General features: G+C 42.1%; 1 protein-coding gene across 3 annotated transcripts; it reads right to left on the reverse strand.

The window, feature by feature from the left end:
- Positions 1–25052, reverse strand: LOC127006524 (golgin subfamily A member 4-like). 3 transcript variants are annotated; one of them, XM_050876475.1, is made up of 15 exons: positions 24884–25052; positions 22849–23495; positions 22211–22315; positions 20846–20956; positions 16961–20312; positions 15526–15706; positions 14552–14654; positions 13206–13328; positions 11122–11358; positions 9913–10041; positions 7796–7921; positions 6615–6752; positions 4809–4957; positions 2631–3745; positions 1–1300 (listed from the first exon to the last, which is right to left on the reverse strand). In XM_050876475.1, exons 2-15 carry the CDS (start codon positions 23413–23415, stop codon positions 1272–1274), a joined length of 6465 nt encoding a protein of 2154 aa, XP_050732432.1. In that variant the 5' UTR covers positions 23416–23495; positions 24884–25052; the 3' UTR covers positions 1–1271. The 3 variants fall into 3 exon arrangements, with proteins under 3 accessions (XP_050732432.1, XP_050732433.1, XP_050732434.1); XM_050876476.1 differs by lacking the exon at positions 20846–20956; XM_050876477.1 differs by lacking the exon at positions 6615–6752.
- Positions 25053–25183: the final 131 nt, after the last annotated feature.

A 25183-nucleotide genomic window follows, 5' to 3' on the forward strand; every position in this document is an offset into this window, starting at 1 on the left:
TCTGCATAAAATCATTTAAAAGATGGAATCCGTATACAATTCCATTCCATTCACATAAAAAAATGCACTCCAAATTGCTCTTCCAAATTCTCAGTACCAGTAGTATAAATAATGACATTTTGATTATAAGGAAAACAGCTAGTTCTCTCTCTCTGCAACACCTGCACAGTATATCACTGGGCCAATTCAGGCCACAAGTTTCTGGACGGCTTGCATTGCCCACCAAACTTCAGGTACAAAAGGAAAGGAATGAAATATAGTTATCACATTACACAGGCAAGGGAAAAAGCTGCCTAGAACCTCCTCAACAGTCAACAATACACTTTGCATTGCCATTGTTCTTGTATCTCAAGTCATGTTGATTTTTTACCATATCTTTTAGAATCTCTCCCCTTCTTACACCAGAATGATAACAATAATTTTTGTATGTATGATGAAGATCTAAATGCATTATGCTACTAAGTTTTTGTTTTATTTTTAGCTGAGATAATAAAGTACTGCTGCCTTCCATTTAGAAGCCATATTTGATGAATTTTTTATACAATTATATCTGCCTGGAGTGGCAGAGGGTAGGACTAGCTCATCAAATTAACCAGTAATATTACTGGCAGGGTAAGGAGGACCTTACCCATCAAATTGATCAGTCTTAAAAGTTGAAAGGGGGAGGCACTTATTAATTTATGTTTGATTATGATGGCCAATCAGAATTACTTTTGATTATGGAGAGGGAAAAGCTCCATTCCTCAACAGAAAATAAATATTAAAATAATTTTAATATACTACCCTTACCTTACAACACTGAGTGTGCATCTGAAATGTATTAAATGTGCAGCATCAAAAGGCAGATACAACTTGGCCTCCACATTAATATGAACACAATACTGTCATGGACGAGTCAAAGAGCTTAAATCTACATCTGGACAACTCACAGATTTCACTCATCCCATGAAAAACGTTGATACAAAACAACATTCAACCTATTGTCATACAAACACTTAATACGCTTGCCTTTCTTGGTACACAGTGCAATTTATAAATGTTGGTGTGCTTAAACCTTTGAGGAATCTATAGTACAGTATATTAAACTTTTGAATTTAGGTGTTTTATTACAATGAGTAATGAGATGAAAGTGACCCCTCAGAATACAAAATGGTACTATTGGTAATGATGATGTCCAAAAGATAGAAAAAAATGAAAGAAAGCTTACCATCTAAGTTAATCCTGGGATGTTCAGAGCTGCCATAACCCCAACGAATCCCACAGTCTGTGGCTCAAGTTGCTCTTAGCACAACGGCAATGACTGTCGAGTTAAAAGTTCATAATCTATCATGAAAACATAAACTGAAAACATATAAATGTAACAAATAAACTTTCATTATCCTGAAACTTGTGTTTTGGTGCATGGGTCAACATTAACCTGACTGTCAAAACCCCTTAGTCACCTCCACTCAGTTCAAGAATTTAATTCTTGGATGACATCCATTAACTAAACTTACTCCTTGAGTCATCTTCAAATAAAAATTAAAAAAAAATTAGAGAACATTTCCACAACTCATCAACATAAGAACACTAACACACAAGAAAATGACTTGACTATAAATTAAAGTAGAGCACACTTTACACTGTAAGGCCGGGTCCCCACTATCCCGTTTTGACAGTCCTGTCGACGTTAATGACATCAAAAAGATGTCACAAAAATGATGGGCGCTCAGTACTGAAGAAATGGGATCCGTCATGCCGCTTGTTGACAAACAAAGCATGGACCCTGTGGGCGACAGCGACTGCTTGATTGCGGCCTCTGTATACTTGCTACTGGGTCAGATGGCAGGCCATGGCTAGAAGGAGGCGAATGTTCTGGCCACGCCAACAATTATTTCAAGCCTTGAAATTATTATTAAATGCTACAGATCATTATGTGTGGAATGGCAGGACAACCACACTCACAGACAACTCAATATACACTCTACAAGGGAGATGTGGTAAAACCCAGTCCAAGGCAGGCTCTGAGGTGTGCTCTGCTGATGAACAACTAAAAACAACAACTGATTGAATTCTCAACCATCTGCCTGCCTATTGAAGTCGCTCCCTTTTCACAATATAATTTTGGTATGGGCTTTCAACAAAAGAAATTTACTGCCAAACAAAATAGATGTACATAATGCATATGTATCTATATTATTATTATATTGAAATGTATGTATATGTTATTTTGTATAAGTACTTCCATTTCATATGTAGAATATTCAACATCACTGGACGGGCCACCACCGCCACCGACTCAGACCCAAAAGTTAACTTGAATTCAACTCTGGACGGGCCGACGGGGCTCTGCGAGCGGGGCCCGGATCCCATTGTCATCATCGACTGTCGATGGGACCATCAAAACGGGATAGTGGGAACCCGGCCTAAGTGTCTGGTACACATAATTACATATATAAAATACATAAATAAGTCAAATGCAACTTTGGAAATGTGTACTTTGTGGGAGTCTGTGTGTACCTGAACACAAAGAAAATATGTAGTGCCTCTTAAGCCTACACACACTGTCCCCTCACACTCACCTGCCACTAGTCTGCCTCAGATATGAAAAATTAATCTAGGAGTCTCATCTGCTTGGCCCTACGACTCACTGTGAACCAATGTCCGGATAAAGTCCTCCTCCACCTCCTCCTGCTCCCAGCTGTCCCTGTCCTTGTCCACATCCAGGCCATGACTCTGCTCATCTTCCTTGAGGCTGCTGCTCCTGACTTGCTTAACATCCTCCCCCTTCCCCCCTATGACACCCTCCTCTAAGGATGACTTGATGAGAGAACACCTGGAAGATGACCTGGAGCTCTGTTTGGTGTTCACTCCATTTTCTAGCTCCTGTGGGCATTCCTGGAAGTCATCTTTGGTCTTGGGAGATACCATGCTTTCAGCGCCGAGTTTCTTCTCAGGTGAGCTTTGGGAATCTTGTTCTTCTTTGGGAGTGTGAGTTACATTCTTAACACTGTTTCCTGAGAAGCTGTGTGTTGATGTGGAAGACTCTGCTCCTGAAGGTGAGCCAGATGTTGGAGACACAGCCTGGGAACGATAAACTTCTGCCAATGACATTCCAGAGCTTAGACTGTCATCATCCTCCTCCTCCATCAAGTTCTGAGGGTACTTCACAGTCTTTTTCTCTGGTGTTGTGAATATGGAGGAGGGAATACTGGGTGATGGAGCCATGGACTGGTCTATTTCTTGCTGGAGACTGTGAATAATGGCTATATACTGCCTGTGCTTGACCTCTGATAGCTCCCTCTGCTGACTTGTCAATATGCGCTCTGCTTCACTTAAATACAAGGAGCCCTGTTGCACTCTTGGAGTCATTCCACTTGATTTTACTTCCTCAAATTTAGGAAGTGGCTTTAGGGTTGAATGCTTTGCCTCACCACCAAATTTGGTTGGTGAGAAAGCTGTGCTGAGTGAGATGTCTGAAGCACTTGATCTCCTCACTGGTGTGCTGGTGTAGGATCTGTTCTCATCAAGGATGGAGAGCTCAGATAGTAGATCTACTTTCCCTTCTGGCTGTCGTGTCCTGGAGGCTCTCCCTGCTGCCCTCTGTTCTCCCTCTCTCTTTTCTTGTGACCTTCCAGCAGCAGGTGAAATCTGACTCTCATTAAAAGACACTTCGAATTGAGATACATCAAGATTCGAGGTCCTAGGAAGATTTCCTGTTTTCCAGTTGTGAAGACACAGCTTTCGGAGTTGGTTCTGCAACCACCTGAAAATAAATTACAGAAACTTTGTCAAAAAAAAGTGAATCACTAACATGATAACTAGTTTTCCAAATTACTATACAAAATAGAATTCAAATATAAGAAACAACACATCTCCGGGAAAAATTAACCAATGAAATGGGTTATGCAGCATTATTTTAAGCCATTAACCCTTTCAATACGATGACGCCTACGTAGGCGTCATATTTCTATTCTGTTTCTTCTACGGAGTTGTCCCGTACTTTGTGTTGGTTACTAAGTAAAGACGCCGTATGCTGTCCTTGAAATCCTATTGCTCCTCCCACCATCCTTGTTCCCACTAATCACAAAAAATGAGCTACAGTATGCACCGCCTTCTTCCCGCCTTGTTTCTAAAATTAGGAAGTCTCATTGGCTGCCTCTCTCTCTCTCTCTCTCTCAGACACTGAGGCGCCGACACCATCACGTCTTGCCCACCTCTCTCTCTCTCTCTCTCCCAGACACCAAGGTGCCAACACCACCACTCCTTGCCTATCTCTCTCTCTCTCTCTCTCTCTCTCTCTCTCTCTCTCTCTCTCTCTCTCTCTCACACACACACACACACACACACACACACACACACACGTACACACATACATTGTCTGTGATGACAAAGGAGTATCTGGCAGTTCTCTGACTGATGATAACAGAGTTGTATTTGCTGATAATTTCTCGACATTCTTCCTCCTCTACACAATCATCTGCTTTCTCTATTTCTTTCCCCCTTGCCCCTTTCTCCCCTTTCTTTATTTTGCTTTTTTTTTTATTTTGCATTGACGCAATTTATATTATGCATAGCAGGTATATGTTGACTCGTCGTGTATGCTGCTTTGCAATACGGGATACATGTAATGAGGGCTTTCAGCAGCATAATATACGGAGGTGACAAGCAGATACATGCCGGCTCAGGTTTCCCGCGCGGCCGACCACACCGTATATCAGCCAGGCGGGCTTTTTGAACATCCGGCGCGAAGGGGTTAAAAAGCTGGTTGATACAACCCCATAATTCTCCCAGAAGTAAACAAGGGTAACACAGAATGCAGTACTAACCTGAGACGTCCCTGCTGTGCCCCAAACCATGCCTCAGGGTCCTGGTGGATGACAGGCCCAGGGTGTGTCAGGCAAGGAGTGAGGAAGACGTGTGAGGCAAACAACTCCACTGTCACCTCAATGCTTTCACCCAGGGCACTCAGCATCACCTGCACCACACAACATCACCAAAAATGAGATGGAAAACACAGAAATGATATTCTGTAATACTCATTTTGCTCCATATACAGTCTACCTAGAGTACTAAACTTGTACACTTAGTAGAATAAGTTGAACAGACAGTTAGGTAGACAAAATCTTTGTTCCTTTATCTGACACCAACACCCCTGAAATGAGTGTCAGCAGCACAGCAAAGCTGATGAAGTATTCTCAATACATACATATTTTATTGCACCACTCCACTATACATGCACATTCTACAGCACTAAACATATATACATATTCAAGAGTACTGAATATGAACTCTGCAGAATAAGGTTAAAATCTGACTCTCATTAAAAGACACCAATGCAGATGCACAATTTTTTAGTTCCTTAACATATTGTATAAGCATTAAATAAACAAAAAATTCAGTCATGAATATCAACAAATAAGTCATCAAGTTAACAAAAACAAAAGTATGGACAATAATTATCATCACAATTATCATTAAACTCAGTGCAATAGGATGACCCACAGGAGTAAAAATGCTATAAGTGCAACCCATCAAACCTGACATGAGAAAAAGTCAAAGGTAAAGGAAATTTTGTTGAATATGGATCATTAGAATAAATAAAGAGGAGGTAACTGATGGACAACAAAAAAGAAAAAAAAAAGAAAAAAAAAAGTTTATGAATCAATAAAATGATATCTAGTTTGATTAAAATTCCATTATAATAGCAAAACAAATTGAGGGTTACATATAATAATATTATTATTGCAATAAAAAGAAATTCACATCTGACTTGAATGTGTTAACATTTTCAATGTTAACACAATAATGGCGCCACTATAAACAATTGCCTGTGCCATGACGGGCTTGGGCCGGCCATCAGGCCCCTATGGAATAGCCTACCGGTGCTATAGGCCACACGTAAAATAAAAAAATAAAAAAATAGTAGTAATAATAATAATAAAAAAAAAAAATAAATTGAGGCAGCAGAGAGTTCCAGGCATGAACAACTCTTGGGAAAAACACCTCTAGGACTGGGATGTATGACATCTCACTGGCTGCAGCAATAACAAATATTGTGCTAAGAAGGCCTAAATGAAACAAATGAATTTAGGATTTTGCCCTGCAGAGGATGAGATCCATGGTACTGAATTTTTCACAATAAACAAGGAGAGCTGACAGGAAAATGGTGTTCAGTACCACATATCACATTTGCCCTGTGTAGAAAACTAACTGCCCCCAAAAAACAATCAACAGACAACAAGACTGGGCAGCACTACTCAAGGACAGGAAATATGAAACATTGAAAACAATTAGCAGAAATGGAGAAGGCAGCAAAATTTTGAATGTCTCTTTGATTATTCCAAGTTTCTGAGAGGCAGAAGATACTTGTGAATTAAGATGACATTCAAATGTTTACTATGAATTAAAAATAACACCAAGAATTACCATCTTCTTTGATACATTTGATGCTAAACCATCCAGAAGTAGAGTACCATGAAGAGGTATTGGGGAGGAAAACAGACTGATAATAACAGGCACAGAACATCCTCACAAGCAATTTATATACATAGGGTATACTTCCTCAATAAAAATGCACAGGTTAGTACTCATGATCACTATGTCAAACCACACATGCCTGGAGGGATACATACCTTGAAGCTTTCCTCCAGGGCAGCTGTAGTCTTACCAAGCTCCTTCACTTGAGTTGTGTAGTGCTGCGAGAATTCACGGTGACTGGTTTTCTCAGCTCTCTTGACCCTATAGGCGGCACGCAGCTGGTTGTATTTGTCCTGCGTTGGAGATGAGTCAGAGAGCGTGCCAGTGGGTGTGCTTAGCCAGGTGTTAGTAACTTTGCATGGGATGGATAAAATAACAGCCATGCCACTTGGGGTACAGCCAAAGCTCAGTCAGGGAAATATATGTCTTAAAACCCCTCCAATTTTCCTAGTCTAATCAAATTTTGCATACCATGCTTGAAGACATAGTAATATTTGAAATATACAAGGATGAAAGTAAGTCCTGTCAAAAATCTAATGCTTCAAAACTTTATGTACAAAGCCTTTCAGAGGATGCAGTGACTATGTTCATAGAAAAAAAGAAGCAAATTTGTATATCAAAGCCAAAATGTATGTGAATGTGAATACAGAAAAGTCTTGATTTTGTAGAATTCAAATGGAAGCTTGATGATGTGGAAGACATTTTTTATTATTTTTCCTCACTTAAGTGGTATAATGTATAATTCACTGAATTGAGATTTACTGGAATAATCCACTTAAAGATGAGACAGTGGAACAGTTCACTAAACTGAGATTTGGATAACAATCTTGTTATATGTTGACTTAATCTTTTTTTTCCTCTCTCAATTATTGTCCCCCATTCTCTCTCTTGTGTTCTGTTTCCAATTTGCTCATAGTACTGGAGTTTGGGATGTTTTGCCTGTGAAGGCAAGAGGTCATTCCGGCTACTGGTTCACCTACTACCTGCTCGTGCTGCCAGACACTCATCTGCCTCCACAAGGCACAAAGAGGAGAGTGACAGTCACTCCGTGAATATTTTGGGGTTACTGCAAAATGCAGATATGCAAACTGAGATGTCATGCAACTTGTAAAATATTCCATTAAATTAAGCAAACCAAAAATAGAAGTTTGATTTACTGGGGATTTCTATGAAGTGTACGGAAATGGCTCAAATTAGTCCACTAAAACAAGAGTTCACTATAATTTTAAAAAAACATGATTATCTCTGAAGAACAAACACAAGATCAAAGCACAAACAAACACAGGATACTGAAACATAATGCCATGGTCTCCTTTGCCAGATGTTCTGCCCCCACCTGTAGCTGTTGGTTTGCTGCTAGAGCATCACGAATGTCCCGCTGCAGAGTCAGGACACGTGCACTGCTCTCCTGCTCCCCCGCCTCCAGCAGACGGACCTGAAGGTGTTCTTGCTGAAGCTGATTCTGTGTGCACACACATACACAAAGAGGAAGATATTTTCATTCAAGTTGCTATTCCTGTTTTCTAGACAAAGCATCCAAGTCATCTGTAGTATTTTCTTATTATTTTCTTTAATCATTATGATCTACATGAGAAGGAATTTATTCAGGATGACTATGCAATTTCTCATTTTTCTATGTTTTTTTCCTATTTTTCATAACCTCTCAGTGAGAACATACAATAATGTTGAACGATTATTAGATTTTACTAATTGCCAACTCTCTTTATGTATGAAGTAATTAGCAGTGACAAACTTTTCAATCTGGTGAAAGCAGAAATCAATTGCAGTTTTTTTTTGCTTTAGTGTTTGCTGATACAGGTTGAGAATCCTTTATCTGAAATTCCTGGGACCGAAAGTGTTGCGGATTTCAGACTTTTTTGGATTTCGGAATATTTTTATTTGAATCTAAATAAAATGAAAACTGAAATAGAGGATTATTCACAAGAGGGTAGCCTACTAATTTCGAGATGCTGACTGCTTATTTCTGGACAAAATATGATGCTGATTATTGTGGAGACAGTATTTATCTCCGGAAATCACTAAATGATTGACTTTTCAATTGCCTGTTGTGCACCCGCCGCCGACCGCCACCACAGCAACAAAATAGCTCGCAGAGAGGTTCAACTTGCTTACTGTTTCTATATTTCACTCACCGCTCACAAATATCACAAGTGGACAAACTAGAACAAAACCAGGCAAATTAGTGTTTTTCCTGCTGCATATTCTCCCAGTGTGCATGCGTATTGAACAGCAGAGCAACTTATTTCTGCGAGGAGGTATTTCTCGAAACACTGACCCTCATATAGTGGACTGCCGTCACCATGTCCCATCCTGTGCTGTGTTACGTATTTTCGCCGCCCCACACTGTGTGCCGAATAAATTTAAACTAACCAAACTTAACTCTACGTACGTCATTTGTTCCATATTTAACTGTCTGAATGGTTAACCCCTAAAGGACAGGCTAGAGGGCGATTTTCTGCTCGCAAGAGTGTGTTGCATTGATAAAATTTGGCCAAATAGGTGTTCTTCATCAATGCCCTGTGTGGGAATTTGAGACCAAAACACAATAGTTTACAGTCCTTTTACACCGCCAATCTTTCATTTACATGATAAAAGAAACTAGAGTTACCTCGGTTGCAGCACGACGGAGATAAAATATTGGAAAGTACAAATCTTGGCCGGAAATTGGATGACAGGAATTTCCGCACCCCGTCTTTATGTCTTTCTCCGCTGGAGTGCGAATTCCTGCCAGCCATCTTTTAGGGGTTGAGCAGATAAAATTCAGTATTTTAAAACTGTAGTAAGCGCATTTTTTGGTGAACCACAAAAACAGTCCATAAAATTAAGTGTGTCAAGGGTGATCTTGAAATACGTGTAAAATACGCTTAGTAACGTCCCTCCCCCCTTCCTCCTGCCTTCACCAGCAGCGGGCATCGGCTGTCAGTCATGGCAGGCTAGAGAAATATTAGGGTTGCCACCTGTTCCATAAAATATGGATTCGTTCTATATTGGAGAATAGGATTTTGCGTCCTTTAATTTTTTTTAAGCCCAAGGTGGCAACCCTAACTGAGACTCTATTCCCATTGTTTTACGCTTTGAGCACTCTCATCTTTCGGCGAACAAAGGGAACCCTTGCTCACGACTTCGACTTGTACAAAGAGACACGCCAGTCCTCGTCGAAAGACCGACTTGGTCACCTAGGCTGACGTAAGCCGATAAAGTCAGTCTATTGGCATCCTCCCCTCTCCTTCATGAGCTGTCACCCAGCAAGAGCCTGTGGTCCCTCATGCTTGACCCTGACAGCCTCCATATAGCCTGTGTCCCCACCCGTGCATCGCGTCAGCATTCAAAAAGCTTTCGGATTTTGGAATTTCGGATAAAGGATTGTCAACCTGAACCTGTGTTATCTCCCTCCCCTCCCCAAACGAGAATGGTGAGGTGATGAAGACCTACCCTGAGGTGAGCTATGGTGCTGGCCCACTGCTGCTCCCCACCCAAGGCCGTCCTCTCTCTCTCAGACTCACAAGGAGATGACATACTTTTGCTCCTCGCCTTCACCTTCTCCAGCTCTTCTTCTGCACTCTGGGTCATGCAAATTAGGAGGTGATTAGTGTAACAGATATGATCTGTGTTAAAGCAGTCTTTTGTATGAACTAACAACTATTTAAACATAAATTCAGTGAAAATTTATTGTCATTATACAGTGGCCCCACGTCCAATGCATGTTTGTCCAGGGTACTTCCAAAATGGAATTTTTTGAATAAGTATTTAAAAAAAATACTGTAATGTGTTTAAAATGGTCCACCTACAACAAACCCCAGCCAACAAGTGGCCCAAATCCACAGATTTCTGTACATGTGAAAAATTTGTCCATGGCGCACTGCACTGATTGCTTTCAGCCAATCAGCCGGATGTACGGTGCATGACACCAGCCAAAAATATGAGCAGGGGCAGTCACATGATGCACAAAGCTGCATTTTTTGCCTCAATCTGAGTTGCATGGGTAGACCAGCCTGCCTGCCTTCACACCATGTAAGCATGTAATTATTTCTATTGTAATTTTTCAGGTACACTCTACCCTCAATTTTCCGGACTACTATGGGGGAGCACCTTTCTGGGAATCAGAATCCATTACAGTCTAGGGAAACGGCCCATTTATAGATGTTTAGAATACTCAGTCTGGCAATCACCAATACTCAGTACCTGCCCCGGACTTTTGCCACACTTCTATAAAAAACAGGCAATAAAAATATGACATAATAAAAACAATTATGCATAACCAGTGGTGGGCACCGCTAACCGAAAAGTCCCACACGACTACTGTGTGTAACGAAACACACGAAAAATTAATCCAGACAAGGAAAGGTTTTGCCAGCGCCGGGGATCGAACCCGCGACCAGCGTAACGGGAGAGCCACTCCTTTACCAGTCGGCCAATGAGGTACCCCCCTGGCTAAGTGAGTTATGGGAGGCTCGCCCATCAGGCAAGTCAGCATTATACTCTGACCAAATTCCTGCATTGGACACAAGGCCACTGAGTAATCCCTCTCCATCTTGCCTAAGGAATAGAAATAACAATAATGATGACAATACTAGTGAAGAGAAAATTCATACATTATCAAACACATAGCCTCAAAATTCTATCAAATGTCTACACAAATACCTTCCTTGCCAGCTCCTCCTTTGCAAGCTGCTCCTCAAGCCTCTTCAGGACATTCTGCATGCTCTCAATCCTTCTCTCAGCCTCCACCAATCTTTCCAGGTGGCTTGCTTGGGTATCCTGAGCAGCTTTGGCCATCACTGACTTCCTCTCCAGCTCATTCTTGAGGTTAGTTTGTTCCAGTGAGTACCTCTCCCTATCCTCCTGTAAGGCTGCCAACTGTTCCCTCAAGCTCTCAGCCTGTTGGGGGGAAAAGTTCTCTGCCTAAAGAGGGACGACATGAAAAGTAAAGACTATGGTATTTTTCTTTTTACCATGGTAGAGACAATTGCTATACTATCCTCTACCAAGGAAAGAAAATATGTTTGTTGATCATAAATAATGAAAATAAGCTGCTGAGTATCTTTAAACTGGCTTTGGTAGAGAGAGAGCTATTAAGACATTTATCAGCACAGAAAGTATAGATGAAATTCACAGCTGTGACACCACTAAAAATGTAAACCAGGATGGGATGTTACATCAATAAAGATAATGGAGAAACTTTAATTAAGGGGGGACTCAACACTTAAGGTTGAAAAAAAAAAAAGGATATTTAAAAAATGACCTAAAAATGTTCCTAAACCATCAATAAATCATCTCCAATCAGTATTTGTTCTGCCCAGAGGCATGCAGTCGGAGTTAAAATTTCCGACTCCAACTCCAACTCCGACACCGGGAAATCTTAAGGTTGTGACTCTGACTTCAGCCCCCCTGCCCCTCCCCCTATACTGCATTTCTTTTTTTTCTTTTTTAGGTGCTGCCTGTAGCGCTGGTAGACTCTCTTGAGGTCCTCCTGGACGGCCCCAGCCAGAGAATTGTTTTTTAACTGACCGCACTTGGTAACTGCATTAGCTAGCCATCTCGCCCCCCTCCCGTTATGTGATCTCCCATCCCTCAGTTACATTAGTTCAAATCATGGTTGCCAATTTTATTGCATCAGGCCATTCCATGAGGCCCCCTAGGGAGCCCCAAATGGATGTTGCAGTGGAAAGAGAAATTTATTAAACTTTTGGTGCGTGAAAGGGTTAGATAATCATACTCCAGACCCGTAGCATCGGTGCGGCTTACAAGAAACTGTGTAACCAACGACGCCTCCGACAAACGAACTGATACAACTTGTCGCGGCCAAAACAGGAGTCACATTTCTGTTTTGTACACAAATGCATGTAGTTTATTACCCAAAAAGGACAAAATTAGGGTGTACATTGCAACAGAGAAGCCAGATGTGGTAGCCATCACAGAGACTTGGGCCAACTCTGCACATCTAATTTCCGAACTGTCATTCCCTGGGTACGAAAGCTTCCACAAGAATTGAATGCTCAAAAAAGGAGGAGGAGTAAGTTGCTATGTAAAAAATATGCTCCCTGCCATAAAAATAGACAAACAGGACGCAGAGAAATACGATTCCGTCTATGTGGAAATAACCATAAATAATAAGAAACTAACACTTGCAACCATATACAGGCCCCCAAAACAACAGGCAGCCGACGACACTGCCCAGTACGAAGAGATTCACTCTCTAACACAAACCAAGAAGCAATAACAATTGGAGACTTTAATTGCCCTAACATTGACTGGGGACTGATGAATGGAAATCAAGAGGGTAACAGACTTATAGAAATGGTGGAGGATTTGTTCCTCACTCAAGTTGTAACTCAACCAATAAGAGAAAACAATCTGCTGGATCTGGTATTAGTAAGCAACCCTGACCTCATTCGCGACTGTAAAGTTGGTGAGAAACTTAATGGTTGTGATCACCACTTAATCCGTTTTAATGTCAACATAAGTCACAAACTCGTAGTTTCTATAAAATATCTTTCATGACATTTTCTCAGTTTCAAAGTGTATTTTTTTATGACTTTTGCGTTATGGGGGATGTCCAGAGAAAAACTTTTGCGGTTTGGAGGGGTTGAGTCTAACAAATCAAACACAGAATAAAAGTGACATACTGAGCTACTGCAACATCTAAAATTGAGACCAACAAAAAATAGAGGTCTGTGGTAATCTCAAAACACCTACAGCAGTGTTCCTTGCCCTCACGCCCTCACCTCCTTCCTGGCAGTGTTGATGGCGATGCTTGAGGTGTACTCCAGACTCTCCTTTTCCGCCATGGCCTTGTCTCGCTCCACAGTGCGCTGGTGGGCTTCCTGCCACCCTCGCTCCACCTCATTCTGCCCACCACACAAATGAGATTCCAAGGTACAAACTCCTCAGTGTGTTACACACTACATTCATGATAAAAGAAGACTAAATGAGGCATTGCATCCACGCCAAAAATGAGATATGACTATAGGTTTTTTAATGCTTCAAAGTTTAAATCTATAACAGTGGCGTAGTTAGGCCTGGGCTTTCGGGCCTATAGCCCCAAATGTTTTATGAATATAGCTCCGGATCTCAAAAAAAAAAAATTCTTCAGACTTAAGTTGTGGCTACCATTAATATTACTATTATTTACAAAATTAATTGCTTAATCTTCCTATTTAAAAAAAGGGTTATTATATTGAACGTGTTGGCAGTCTAATTTTCAGACATGGACAATATTTTTTCTGGGCAAAAACCAAGAGAGTTAAGTGTAAGAGTGCTGAGTTTAGTTTTCAGTCTCCTCGGTAACAGAATAAATTTAATAAAAAACTAGATGAATTTGTGAAAAATGGTAGTTTCTGATTGCTAATTACTTGATGCTCAGTGACTCAGGTGTTCCTTATTTTACCATAGTACATTGTAAAAATGGCCAATTGCTTTTCATCAGTTTTAGTGCCTTGTTCTCTGCAGTAAACGTACCTGAAAGAATAGATTTTAATTTGAAGTTATCTGTACAGTACATTTATATCTATGATGCATCAATCTTAAGCGCTTAAATGTGCTTATGCTTTACCATAAATTGATAATGACCTTGAAAGTTTTATTATGACACACTTGCCATATTTTCAGTGTTACTGCTAAGTACAATAACACATAAATTGGCCTTAATGTATGTCAGAGAGGCCTCAGAATTACCCTAAAATCTCTGCACTTCTCTCGCCTCCAACCACCCAGCATTTTGAGCTGGGCTAAGCCCCCAATGTTTCAAGGTCCTAAATACACCCTTGTTCTATAATGAAAAATACTATACAAGATGAAAAGGAGAAAACAGGAAAGTTACTCATCAAGTTATTGGAGCGTTTCTTTAATGGTCATAAAAAGTAACTTCTTATTCAGTGTCTTAGTGATGAAAAGATAAAGATAATTTAAACAGTAGATAGAATAACAAACTAGACTGAATAAGTTCTAAGTAGTATAGGAAATGCAGAACAAAACTAGTCATAACAGTAAACATGATAAAAATATTGGAAGAAAATGACAGGAGAGAATGTTATTATATCCCAAACAACACACCAGCACTCCTTCCACACACCTGCAAGCTGCGTATCCTCTCCTTCAGACGCTGAGTGAGGCGTGAGCTGCTGATGGAGTCTGAGAGGCTGAGGGAACTGTCTTCATGCCCATCCTCCAAGGACCTGCACCACCAGAGTCATGTTATGTCATTATGAGTCAGTGTAAAAGTAATAGTGTATCATTTTGGGCAAGAAAGAGAAACATAAGAAGCAAGCAAACACACGAAAGTGAGAGATATTCTGAAGTCTTTAGCAAAGGCTATCTTCCCAAACAGGACTAGGAACCAAATGACAGCTACGTTGAATTGTTTTAAATTATTCCACAGTCAAGATTTTACAGAGCTTGGATAGTAAGGGATTACAGAGTGGGGAAAAAAGTGAATACTGGAAAAATGTGAGAAAAAGACATATAATATGAGAGAGAGAGAGAGAGAGAGAGAGAGAGAGAGAGAGAGAGAGAGAGAGAGAGAGAGAGAGAGAGAGAGAGAGAGAGAGAGAGAGAGAGAGATAGAGAGAGAGAGAGAGAGAGAGAGAGAGAGAGAGAGAGAGAGAGAGAGAGAGAGAGAGAGAGAGAGAGAGAGAGAGAGAGAGAGAGAGAGAGAGAGAGAGAGAGAGAGAGAGAGAGAGAGAGAGAGAGAGAGAGAGAGAGAGAGAGAGAGAGAGAGAGAGAGAGAGAGAGAGAGAGAGAGAGAGAGAGAGAGAGAGAGAGAGAGAGAGAGAGAGAGAGAGAGAGAGAGAGAGAGAGAGAGAGAGAGAGAGAGAGAGAGAGAGAGAGAGAGAGAGAGAGAGAGAGAGAGAGAGAGAGAGAGAGAGAGAGAGAGAGAGAGAGAGAGAGAGAGAGAGAGAGAGAGAGAGAGAGAGAGAGAGAGAGAGAGAGAGAGAGAGAGAGAGAGAGAGAGAGAGAGAGAGAGAGAGAGAGAGAGAGATGGGGGGGAGGGGGGGGAGGGATACAAGGAAATGGGGATGCAGTAACCCCCAATCACTGACCACCAACCTGACTTTCCTGTGCAGGTCATCCTTCTCGGCCTCAACCTTCTCCAGTTGGTCTTTGACAGAGTGCATGTGGCCACTCAAATTCCTGGACACATTCACCACCTCCTGAAGCCTCGCTGCAAGAGTGTCATTCTCCTGCACCAGGGTCATGATACGCTCCTGCAATGCCACTTTCTCCCTCTCTGGTGGTGAATAAAATTATGTGCATGTGGTGTTTCAGGATGGAATGGAGAAAGTAATAAAAGAGTATATGAGAGGTTTGGTATGGGTGTGGCAGCGAAAGGAGTGGATTGTGGAGTGGTGGAGTGGGTGAAGCGTGGTGCGCTGAGATGGTTTGAATATGTGATGAGAATGGAGGAGAATGAATTTGTGAAGAGAGTGTATGAGGGAAGGATTGAGAGAGGGGTGTCAGGGGAAGACCACCTGTGAAGTTGATCAATAAGGTGAGCGAGTATTGGAGTGAAAAAGTTGGAAGTAGCAGGATTGAGCGTGCTGAGAGGGTGCCAGAGCAGGGAGAGATGGAGACACTTCTGCTCCGGCCACCCCCCAGAGGGAAATTCCCGTGAGGGAGCAGGGCGTCGGAGATATAAATAGATAGATAGACTATGATCTAAATTTCTAACACTTTGAAGGTGAAGCGTAACAAATACGCAGTGAATGAAAGAGTAAAAAAACTTGCAATGCTACAAAAGAGGGCAATAGATTTTACAGGAATTAGCAAGTAACAAGAATGCAGACCAAGATAAGACAGAGAGAAAGACAAATGGAAAAGCACACAGATAAATGCATAGTATTGTATTATCCTCAGACAGTCATGGAGAACTACTCTACTAAACAGACAGGTCAACAGACACAAAGACACACTCCATGTTAGTGTTGATATTACACAGCCACAAAGAATCATTCAGACAGACAGAAAGGTCAGCAAAGAAAAGATGTTTACATACTCTATTCTAGTACCTACATCACACAACCAAATACAAATAACTTGATTTAATGGATTTTAGATTTAGCAGATGGCATTTTATCCATTTATTTTAACTCGCTTTAGTGGAATAGTACAAAATAATGATTTGGTGGTGAAAGTATACTGAACTGAGATTTAGTGGACAAAATCTAAATGCACATGACACATGATATGCACATATAAAATATATAGAAATATTGTACATGGCTGATCTTAAATTATGAAACTTTTTATTTGTGTATGTATAATGGAAATGCATTAAATTCTGTGACATATTCCAGTAAACTGGGCCAAAAATAAGGGAAATATGATTTAGCAGATATTCTGATTTAGTGAGAGGGGGTGGCTGCAATTAGTCTAGTAAATTGAGTGTTGACTAAAATTATTCTCATGGCTAGAAAAGATCAACACACACACAGACACACTTCATTCTAGCATCAACAGCTACTAGAAACATTCTTCTACCCACCAGCCTCTTCCAAAAGGTGCATCCTTTTCTCCTTATCCTTCCTGAGAGCAGAATCAATGAGTTGCTGTGTTTCAGGGTCAAGAACAGTGCTGCTCCTCCTCCTCTTTTCCCGTGCTGAGCCAGGCGACTCCTTCCTGCTGGATTCACTGCTGCCACTCTGCTGAGAACCCTCTACCTGACTCCTGCTACTGTCTGCTTGGTCCGGTGATGGAGAAATTGGCCTTGAGCCTTCTCCTCTCGCATGTACTGAAGACGAAGCTTGACCTGTATTTAAAGACTTGATGGGCTGTTCCTTCTCAATGATTGACACTCTTGATGTTTCCACAGACTCCCTTTGCTTCTCACTTGATAAGCTGTCCACAGATGCATCACTCAGACCTTCCTTGGAAAGTTTCCTGCTTTTCTTCCCTTTAGTTTCCATTGTGTTCAGTGTATCATCATCTTGGTGAGAAGAGTCACTGCTGGCTGTGCTCCTGGCATCCTCTCTCCTTCTTCCCTCCTTGTGTTCTCGCTGAACCACGTGAAGCTTCTTTTCCAGGGAGCTGTTTTGGTTGATTAGAGTTTCAATCCTCTTCTGCTGCTGCTGCAAGGTTGTTTTCAGCTCTTGGTTTTCATGGGAAAGCTTGGTGAATCTGGCATCAGGTTCTGTGGAGGAGGGAGGCTGTCCAGCAGAGACAAGCTTCTCTCCTATATTCTGCATCACTCTGACATTTTCCTCCATAATTTTGGTGAAGGCTGCTTCTCGGTTACTCTCGGACATCTTTGATAAAGTCTTCAGTTCACTCAGACTGGTGGCAATAGCTTTATTTTGGGACACTAATACCTCCAGTTGTTGTATTTGAGAACCCTGCTTACTGCCATCACTGGGAAAGCCTTTGCTATGACTGACACTTTCTAGCCCTGTTGCCCCACTTCCCATCCTCCCCATCACATCAATGGTATGGTGGATGTCACCAGGAATAATGCTGGCTTCTGTGACACTAACAGGAGGAGCCTCTAAAGAATGACTATTATGTGTATCTTCTCTAGGAGTCCTGATTAGGCTTATTTTGTCATCATCAGTGCTTATGTTTTCATCAGAGCTAAACATGCTCAGCGGAAGGTCCTTCAGATGAGGACGAGAATAGAGTGAGTCCTCAGGGAGAGTGGCTGTGTGCTGTCTTCCATTGCCTTTTTCAAGAATCTCCTCAGCCCTTCTCTCTGAGGCAGATGAAACTGTAATTTTAGCACTGACAGGGGGTGATGCTTTGCTGGTAGTAGAGGTTATCAATTTATCAGGGGAGCCATAATTATGCTGTGCTTTGCTATTCTGACTGACAGCTGATGTGCTGGTTTTACTTTGTTTCTCAATGCTGGTCTCTTCAATTTGTCCATTCTCTACATCATGTACAAGCACTGTTCCATTAGATTTTAGGCCCAGGGTATCTGTCTGGCAACTTATCTCTGTCTTTTTGGCTTTACTCAAGTTGCCGCAGTCCTGGAGCTTCTGTGTTAGCATTTGGTTCTTGTCATTGAGGATCTGTATTCTAGCCTCCAGACGAGTGCTCTCAAAGTCCCTCTCTGAAGCCTCCCTGCTTAGCTTGAACTCCAGAATCTCCTTCTCCTCCACTAACTTTTTTATCTTTTGCTGCAGCTTCTCCATTTCCCTTGTCACATTGCTCTGGTCTGTCAGACTTTCGCCCGTGGAGCACAGGCTCACCTCTTCATTTATACTCTGGCTTTTTAGCATCCTTGGGGAATCTCTCTCACCACTCCCAACATTCCTTTCTTTCTCAATTATATTCACCAACTGCTGGTTTTGATTTGTCAGGCGCTCAATTTCTGCTCTAAGATGACTCACAGTGTCATGGGGTGAATATTGAGCTGCTCCCTCCTCTCCCTCCCTGGCAGAGCTCGCAGGCTCACTGCCACTCACTGAAGGTTTCTGGGCATCATTTTCAGCCTTGGTTGATAAAGTGAGTGCTTCAGAGATTGAATCAGGTTCACTACTATCCTTGACTTTGTTCATTTTGGCTTCCTTTGTCTCTCTGTCACTCTCCTGTTCAGCACTCTCTTCACTGATTGAAAACTTAACACCCTTGGGGGCCTTTGCCATGCTGTGAGCTAACTCTTGTTCCTCATCCAAAGAGATTTTAAGTGACTGGTTCTCTTTGTCCAGGGACTGAAGCCGTGCCTCAAGAGCCAGCTTTTCCTGGTCAACTTTCAGTAAAGACTCAGAGGTCATCCCTTGAAGAAACTTGTGCAGCTGTTGGTTCTCCCTCACCAGCTCCTGAATTGTGGCATTGATTGAGTTGATTTCACTACTGAGGCCACTGTCCCCCAGGCCAGGTAATTCTGCCTCATCTGTCTGTAGCTCTGTTATCTTGTCCTCATTGTCCAGACTCCCCATGGTGAGGCTGGGAAACTCATCTTGGTTTTCATTTATCATGCTGAGGTAGCTTTCCTGTGAACCATTTCTCCTCCTGACCTGACTAACCTGACTTTCCTCCTCATAGCTCTTGCTCCTTGACTTGTACTTTCGATGTTTTGATTTTGATTTCCTCAGCTCACTGTCCTCTAGACTTTTGCTCTTGGTCAGTGGTGTGAGTTTCTGTCTCGTCTCATCAAAGTCTGTAGTCTCCAGTTCCCTCTGCATGGCTCGGTGAGCTATAAGGGACTGTAAGCGTGAGTCTAGGGCTTGTTTCCTGGCCACGATGTCGTCAATATCTTTCCGTAGTGACCTGGTTTCCTTCATGAGTGGGTGGTGAAGAGGTTCTTGGTGGCTGTGAAGACTCTCTGGTGGGTAAGCTTGGCTGGTGAACCCATTGTGGGGAGGCTGACGCTCCTCACTGAGCCTTGGCACAAGAAGGAAGGGATCAGTCTGGCTCACAGTGTCCTTCTTGTGGGCTTTGGAAAGCTCAGACACCATAGGCCTTGGTGACATGTTATCAACATTCCTGTTGCTCAACAAGTAGTGGGAGGAGACATGTGAGTGTGCATCCCCTGTCATCCCCTGGCGGGTGTCACGCAGCAGCCTGGCATCAACGGAGTCGGGGCTAATCTGGAAGCTCGGTGTGAAGCCATTGTAAGTGCCACCTGCTGCTGGGGTGGTAAAGCTGACACTCCTTCCCTCACAGCTTTCAGTAAATTTGGCATCTTTGCTGGGACTGAGTGGCTGACCTAAGGAAGGAAGGTGAGTGCATGGCTGAAGGGTATGGCCAGCAGGTCCTGGGCCCTCTAGGGGTGAGGGGTGACACAGGGCCACAGTGGCTTCCCTCCCAGTGCCCTCTCCCCTGAAGGAGCTCTGTGCTTGCTGCTGTGCTGAGTCAGGGTGCAAGGATGTGCTGATCACTTGAAGATGAGGAGTTGAGGCCTGAGATAAAGGTTGTCTCAGAGGTAATCAAATGTATCAATTGATCTATGTGTCTACTATGTAGCATTCTATATGTATATAATTTGCAAATCAATATATTAATATGAAAATATGTATATTAATAAGTCAGAAGGAAAATCCATGATTTGACATGAGAATTTAATGGCCTGGGTTAGTGGCAAATTAATGCTATTGATCAAGAAAAGATCAGGAGAAAATATATACAAAAGCCATTACAGTATATACAAAAAACTCAGTAGTAGAACACAAATAAAAGCACAGTATAATCACAAGATACCATATGCACTAATGTTGTAACAGAGGTATGAGAGAGAGATTGAGAAATATAAGACAAAATTAATACCAGAAAGATGCAAGTAAATGGGTCCAGAACAAGATAGCAAAAGAAAATTATGTTTATAGGAGAATACAGAAATAGGTAAATGGTAGGTAAGGAGGTAAATAAAAGAATGAAAAGGTAATTCGTGGAGAATGGGTCAGTAGATGAGGGGAGCACAGCACAGCACACTCACCAGGAGAGGATGCTGTTCGTAGGATGAGAGGGTGTGTGTTAGGTGGTGAAGGAGGCTGAGAATCTCCTCTAATTTGGCCTCGTCAGTCTTAGCTTCCCCCTCACCAAGCCCCTGCACACCACAGTACACAAGTTAGTAGCCAGGTGTATAAGTGTATAAGTGAGTGTGAGTGTGTGTGTATGTGTTTGTGTATGTGTCTCTGTGTGTGTGTGTGTGTGTGTGTGTAATTCACCATGGCCTGATCACGAGTTGGACTCGCTTTCACCAGTAGGTACCCTCACGACGTGAGCAAGTGCTCATTATTGTTGATCTCTGGGTACTGCCAGGACCTCACACACCACACACTGCATCCCCCTTGCTCAAGGGGGGACAGTAACCACTCCTAGTCAACGGAAAGAATCCGGCCTGAGCGTGGCTCGAACCGCTGCCTGTTTGGCCGTGAAGCCTGGCAGCGCGGCGCTCTAACCGATTGAGCTACGGGAGCAGATAAGCTACCAAAGCGGATAACTACCGGAGCGTGTGTGTGTATGTGTGTGTGTTCTAATCACCATTGCTCCTCAACTAACCAATCTTGAAGCAAACAACATTAGTGGCAGTGTGTGTGTGTGCGTGAGGCTTCTACTGTCGCAATGCTATGCTGTTGTTAATAAAGCTTTCTTTCCTACATTAAACAATTGAACATAACGCTCAATAAAATGTAGCCCATAAAAAACTTAAATCAAGTACAAAGTGAAGCAGGTCATTTAATTTATGAAGAATTTTGGATATTACACCCCCATACCTAGAGTTTGGAGAACATATACAAAAAATATAACACCAAAAATATATGATTAATAATGCTGCTTTTGTACTATGAGTATGTTGACAACTGTTTCTAGACAATGATGATCCAAAAATGAGAAGTGGAAAAGGGGCCCCCACATCAACATCCTGAACTGAGGTATGTATTTCTATCCCCTGTGATATATTTAAACAAATGTATGGAAGTATAAGAAGCAGAACTACAGTGACAAAACAGCTAACTATACCTGACTCTGGGCAAACTACTGTAGTCTATCTAACTGTTATAGTAAAAGTTCACAAAAATGTATAGGGTATCTTTCTCTCTCTTTCACACCCACACACACCCAACCTACAGACACAAAATCACACACACACACACACACAAAAAAAAAAAAAAAAAAAAAAAATACACATAAAAACATAATAGTTTCACCCACTACACCACAAAATAAAAACAAATCTACTTATACTGACATCAAACATGGTATAATCACACCAAAGGAATCATACCCAAAGCACAGACATTCCAGCTTCTTCCTGTACACAGAGGCAACAGACAAGGATGAAAGGTAATGCACAGACCTGGTGGAGGGCTTGGGAAGGCTGTGGGAGGGCTGCAGGCTGTCCTTGAAGTCTATGGTGCTCTAGAATAAGGTCATCCATTGCCCGGAGGTTGTGCTGCGTCTCCTATGGATGGATGAATGGGTGGGTAACTGAATGACAAAGGAAAGGAGGGAGTGAATCTGTGTTTGAGTAAGTGAATGAATGATTGAATGAATGATTTTGAGTGTGTAAATGATTGTTTGAGTGAGTGAAGGAGTGAATGAGAGTTTGAGTAAGGAAGGGAGGGAGTGTATGAGTGAGGAAAGGAGTGTTTGAGTGAATTAATGAGTATTTAAGTGACAGAATATTTGACTGTTTAAGCAGGTGAGTGGGTGAATGGGTAGGTGACTAAATGAGTGATTGGGGGAGTGAGCAAGTGAGTGAGTGAATGGATGTGTGGGTGGATGGGAAGATAAGTAATTATGTGAATGAAAGCAAAAATAAAGTGTATATGAGGCAGTTTGTTATAATTAGAAGACATTATCAAAGCATTCATGTACTTCTTCACTATATTCAAAACAAAGCCAATAAAAAATACATATAGCTACCACAGAGTAAAATAGCATATGCAATTACAGATACTGAAAAGAAAAGAAAAAAAAATCAACTGAACCAACCTTCAATATAGATGAAAGAAACTTAAACTTTTTCCACACCACAGGGTCAATGGAAATTTCTGAGGAGCTGCCGGTTTCCTTGTATGAGTAGATGGAGGTGTTGAAACTTGTCTCATCACAGCTTGTCTCTATAACAGTCTCCCCTCCATTCTCCTCATCAGTCACTCCCTCTTCACTTGACATGTCTCGTCTTCTTTGACTCTCCCCTTCAGAGCTTTGGTCAAACTCAAAATCGTCTTGGCCGTTACCCTCAAACCTCCCTAAGCCTCTGTGGCGGTGGAGAGTGTGGTAATTCGACATGCTCTTCTCTCTTGTAATCGACCTTCTTCCACTGGAATGTAAACTCTCTTGTGATGTTCCTGTTTGGTCCTCTAGTGATGCATCTACTACTTCCTCACATCCTGCTGCCCTGCTTCTCCTTGACCAACTGGACTTCTCACTTCTCTCTAAAGACTGTCCATGTGTCCTCCTCCCTAGAGTGTCAGCCTCCCCTTCACTGTCCCTGTACTCATCACCAAAGGCTGCTCTATCTGGATCTGTATTTTCCTCATCTTCGCTGCCTTCCATCTTCCCCCTACATGTTTAGTTGAGTCTCCTTTCTAAGCAATGTCCACTGCAGAACCTTTCCTTGGGCATTATGTGGAGTTCTGAGGAAGGAAATAATGTAAATAGGTTTGTAATAATTGGAAAAAGATTAAAATGACAAAAAAGGTGTGAGAAAAGGATTCATACAAGGCGAATATTAATAAAAATCCAAACATGTCGGCTTCATATAGAAAAGGTAAAAATAAGTCTGCAGAAATGAAGGTTTTTATCTTACCTGTTAACTTTCCCTAGCCATGTTATTTAAGTTAGTTTCAGCCACAGAACACACCTCACTATCATATAAAGCCTTTAATTTCATGTGCTACCTATACACAACACTGTTCATAAGCCACACACTCAACACCATACAGCTTCCTTCATCACCTAACGAAAATTCTTCGACCAATATCTTATCACTATCTCGACTTCTGTTTTGCCAGGGCAGTATAACAACGCATGTAAATGAAAAGTTTTCCATAACCTTAACATTAAACATGCATTGTTATACTGGCCTGGCAATACACTTCTAGTAGCTAAATCTGTGTCAACATCTTCAGTTCTTTCCCATTTGATGTCCTACCTATACAGAACAATGTACATAAGCCACATATTCAAATTTAACCCAGGGTCTGAAGAAGGTGAGACCACAGTTACATACGCGAAATTAGCCACAAGAAGCCACGGTAAGTGATAAAATGGTGGTTAAATTAATGTTGGTGGGGTGGTAATGCGAGGAAGGAAGGAAGGAAACTGTACATGTGGTTCCTCTCCTGCCATGTTACAGTGACCTATAGCTGACCCAAGCTCTGAAGGGGAAGGGACCGATGATCTAGACACGGATTTAGCCACAGGATGCCTAGATTTGTGATAAAATAATAGTTGAAATAGTGTTGAGTAATGAAAGAAGCTCTATGTGGGTTGTGATATTATTATTTTATCGCTAATCTAGGCATCCTGTGGCTAAATCCGTGTCTAGATCATCGGTTCCTTCCCCTTCAGAGCTTGGGTCAGCTATAGGTCACTGCAACACGGCAGGAGAGGAACCACATGTACAGTTTCCTTCCTTCCTTCCTCGCATTACCACCTCACTAACGTTAATTTAACCACCATTTTATCACTTACCTTGGCTTTTTTTGGCTAATTTCGCGTGTGTAATTGTGTCTCACCTTCTTCAGACCCTGGGTTAACTAGAGGCCACTTTAACCAGGAGAGGAACCAGAAAGTCTTTCCTTCCTCGCATCCTCCCCTCACTTCCCTTATTTCAGCTGTCATTCTCTCCCTTAACTTAGCTTCCTGTGGCTAATTCCGTGTCTATACTTTTAATCCTTACCCCTTCAGGCCCTGGGTCAACTAGAGGTCACTGTAACACGGCAGGAGAGGAACCAGATACAGCTTCCTTCCTCGCATCCCCATATCACTCCCTTTAATTTAACCGCCATGTTATCCTTACCTTGGCTTCCTGTGGCTAATTGCGCGTCTATACTTGTGGCCTCTCCCCTCCAGGCCCCGGTAAGCTAAAGCAACTGAATCACGTCAGGAGAGGCGCCACACAAAGGCGTCATGACCCCTCGCGGGAGGTCAGCCGGCGCCGCCCACCTGCGTGTCAGGTGTAAACAAACCCTGGCGTGGGTGGGGCGGGCGGGGAGGGGCAGGGCGGCGGGGTCCCGTTATGTGTCACGGAATTATCTATTTTTCCCCTTTCACTCGCGGTTATGTTTTAAGAATATTATGCAATTTGTTTTCTTTTGGG

Source organism: Eriocheir sinensis, chromosome 33, assembly GCF_024679095.1.
Source record: "Eriocheir sinensis breed Jianghai 21 chromosome 33, ASM2467909v1, whole genome shotgun sequence".
NCBI classification, from domain to species: domain Eukaryota; kingdom Metazoa; phylum Arthropoda; class Malacostraca; order Decapoda; family Varunidae; genus Eriocheir; species Eriocheir sinensis.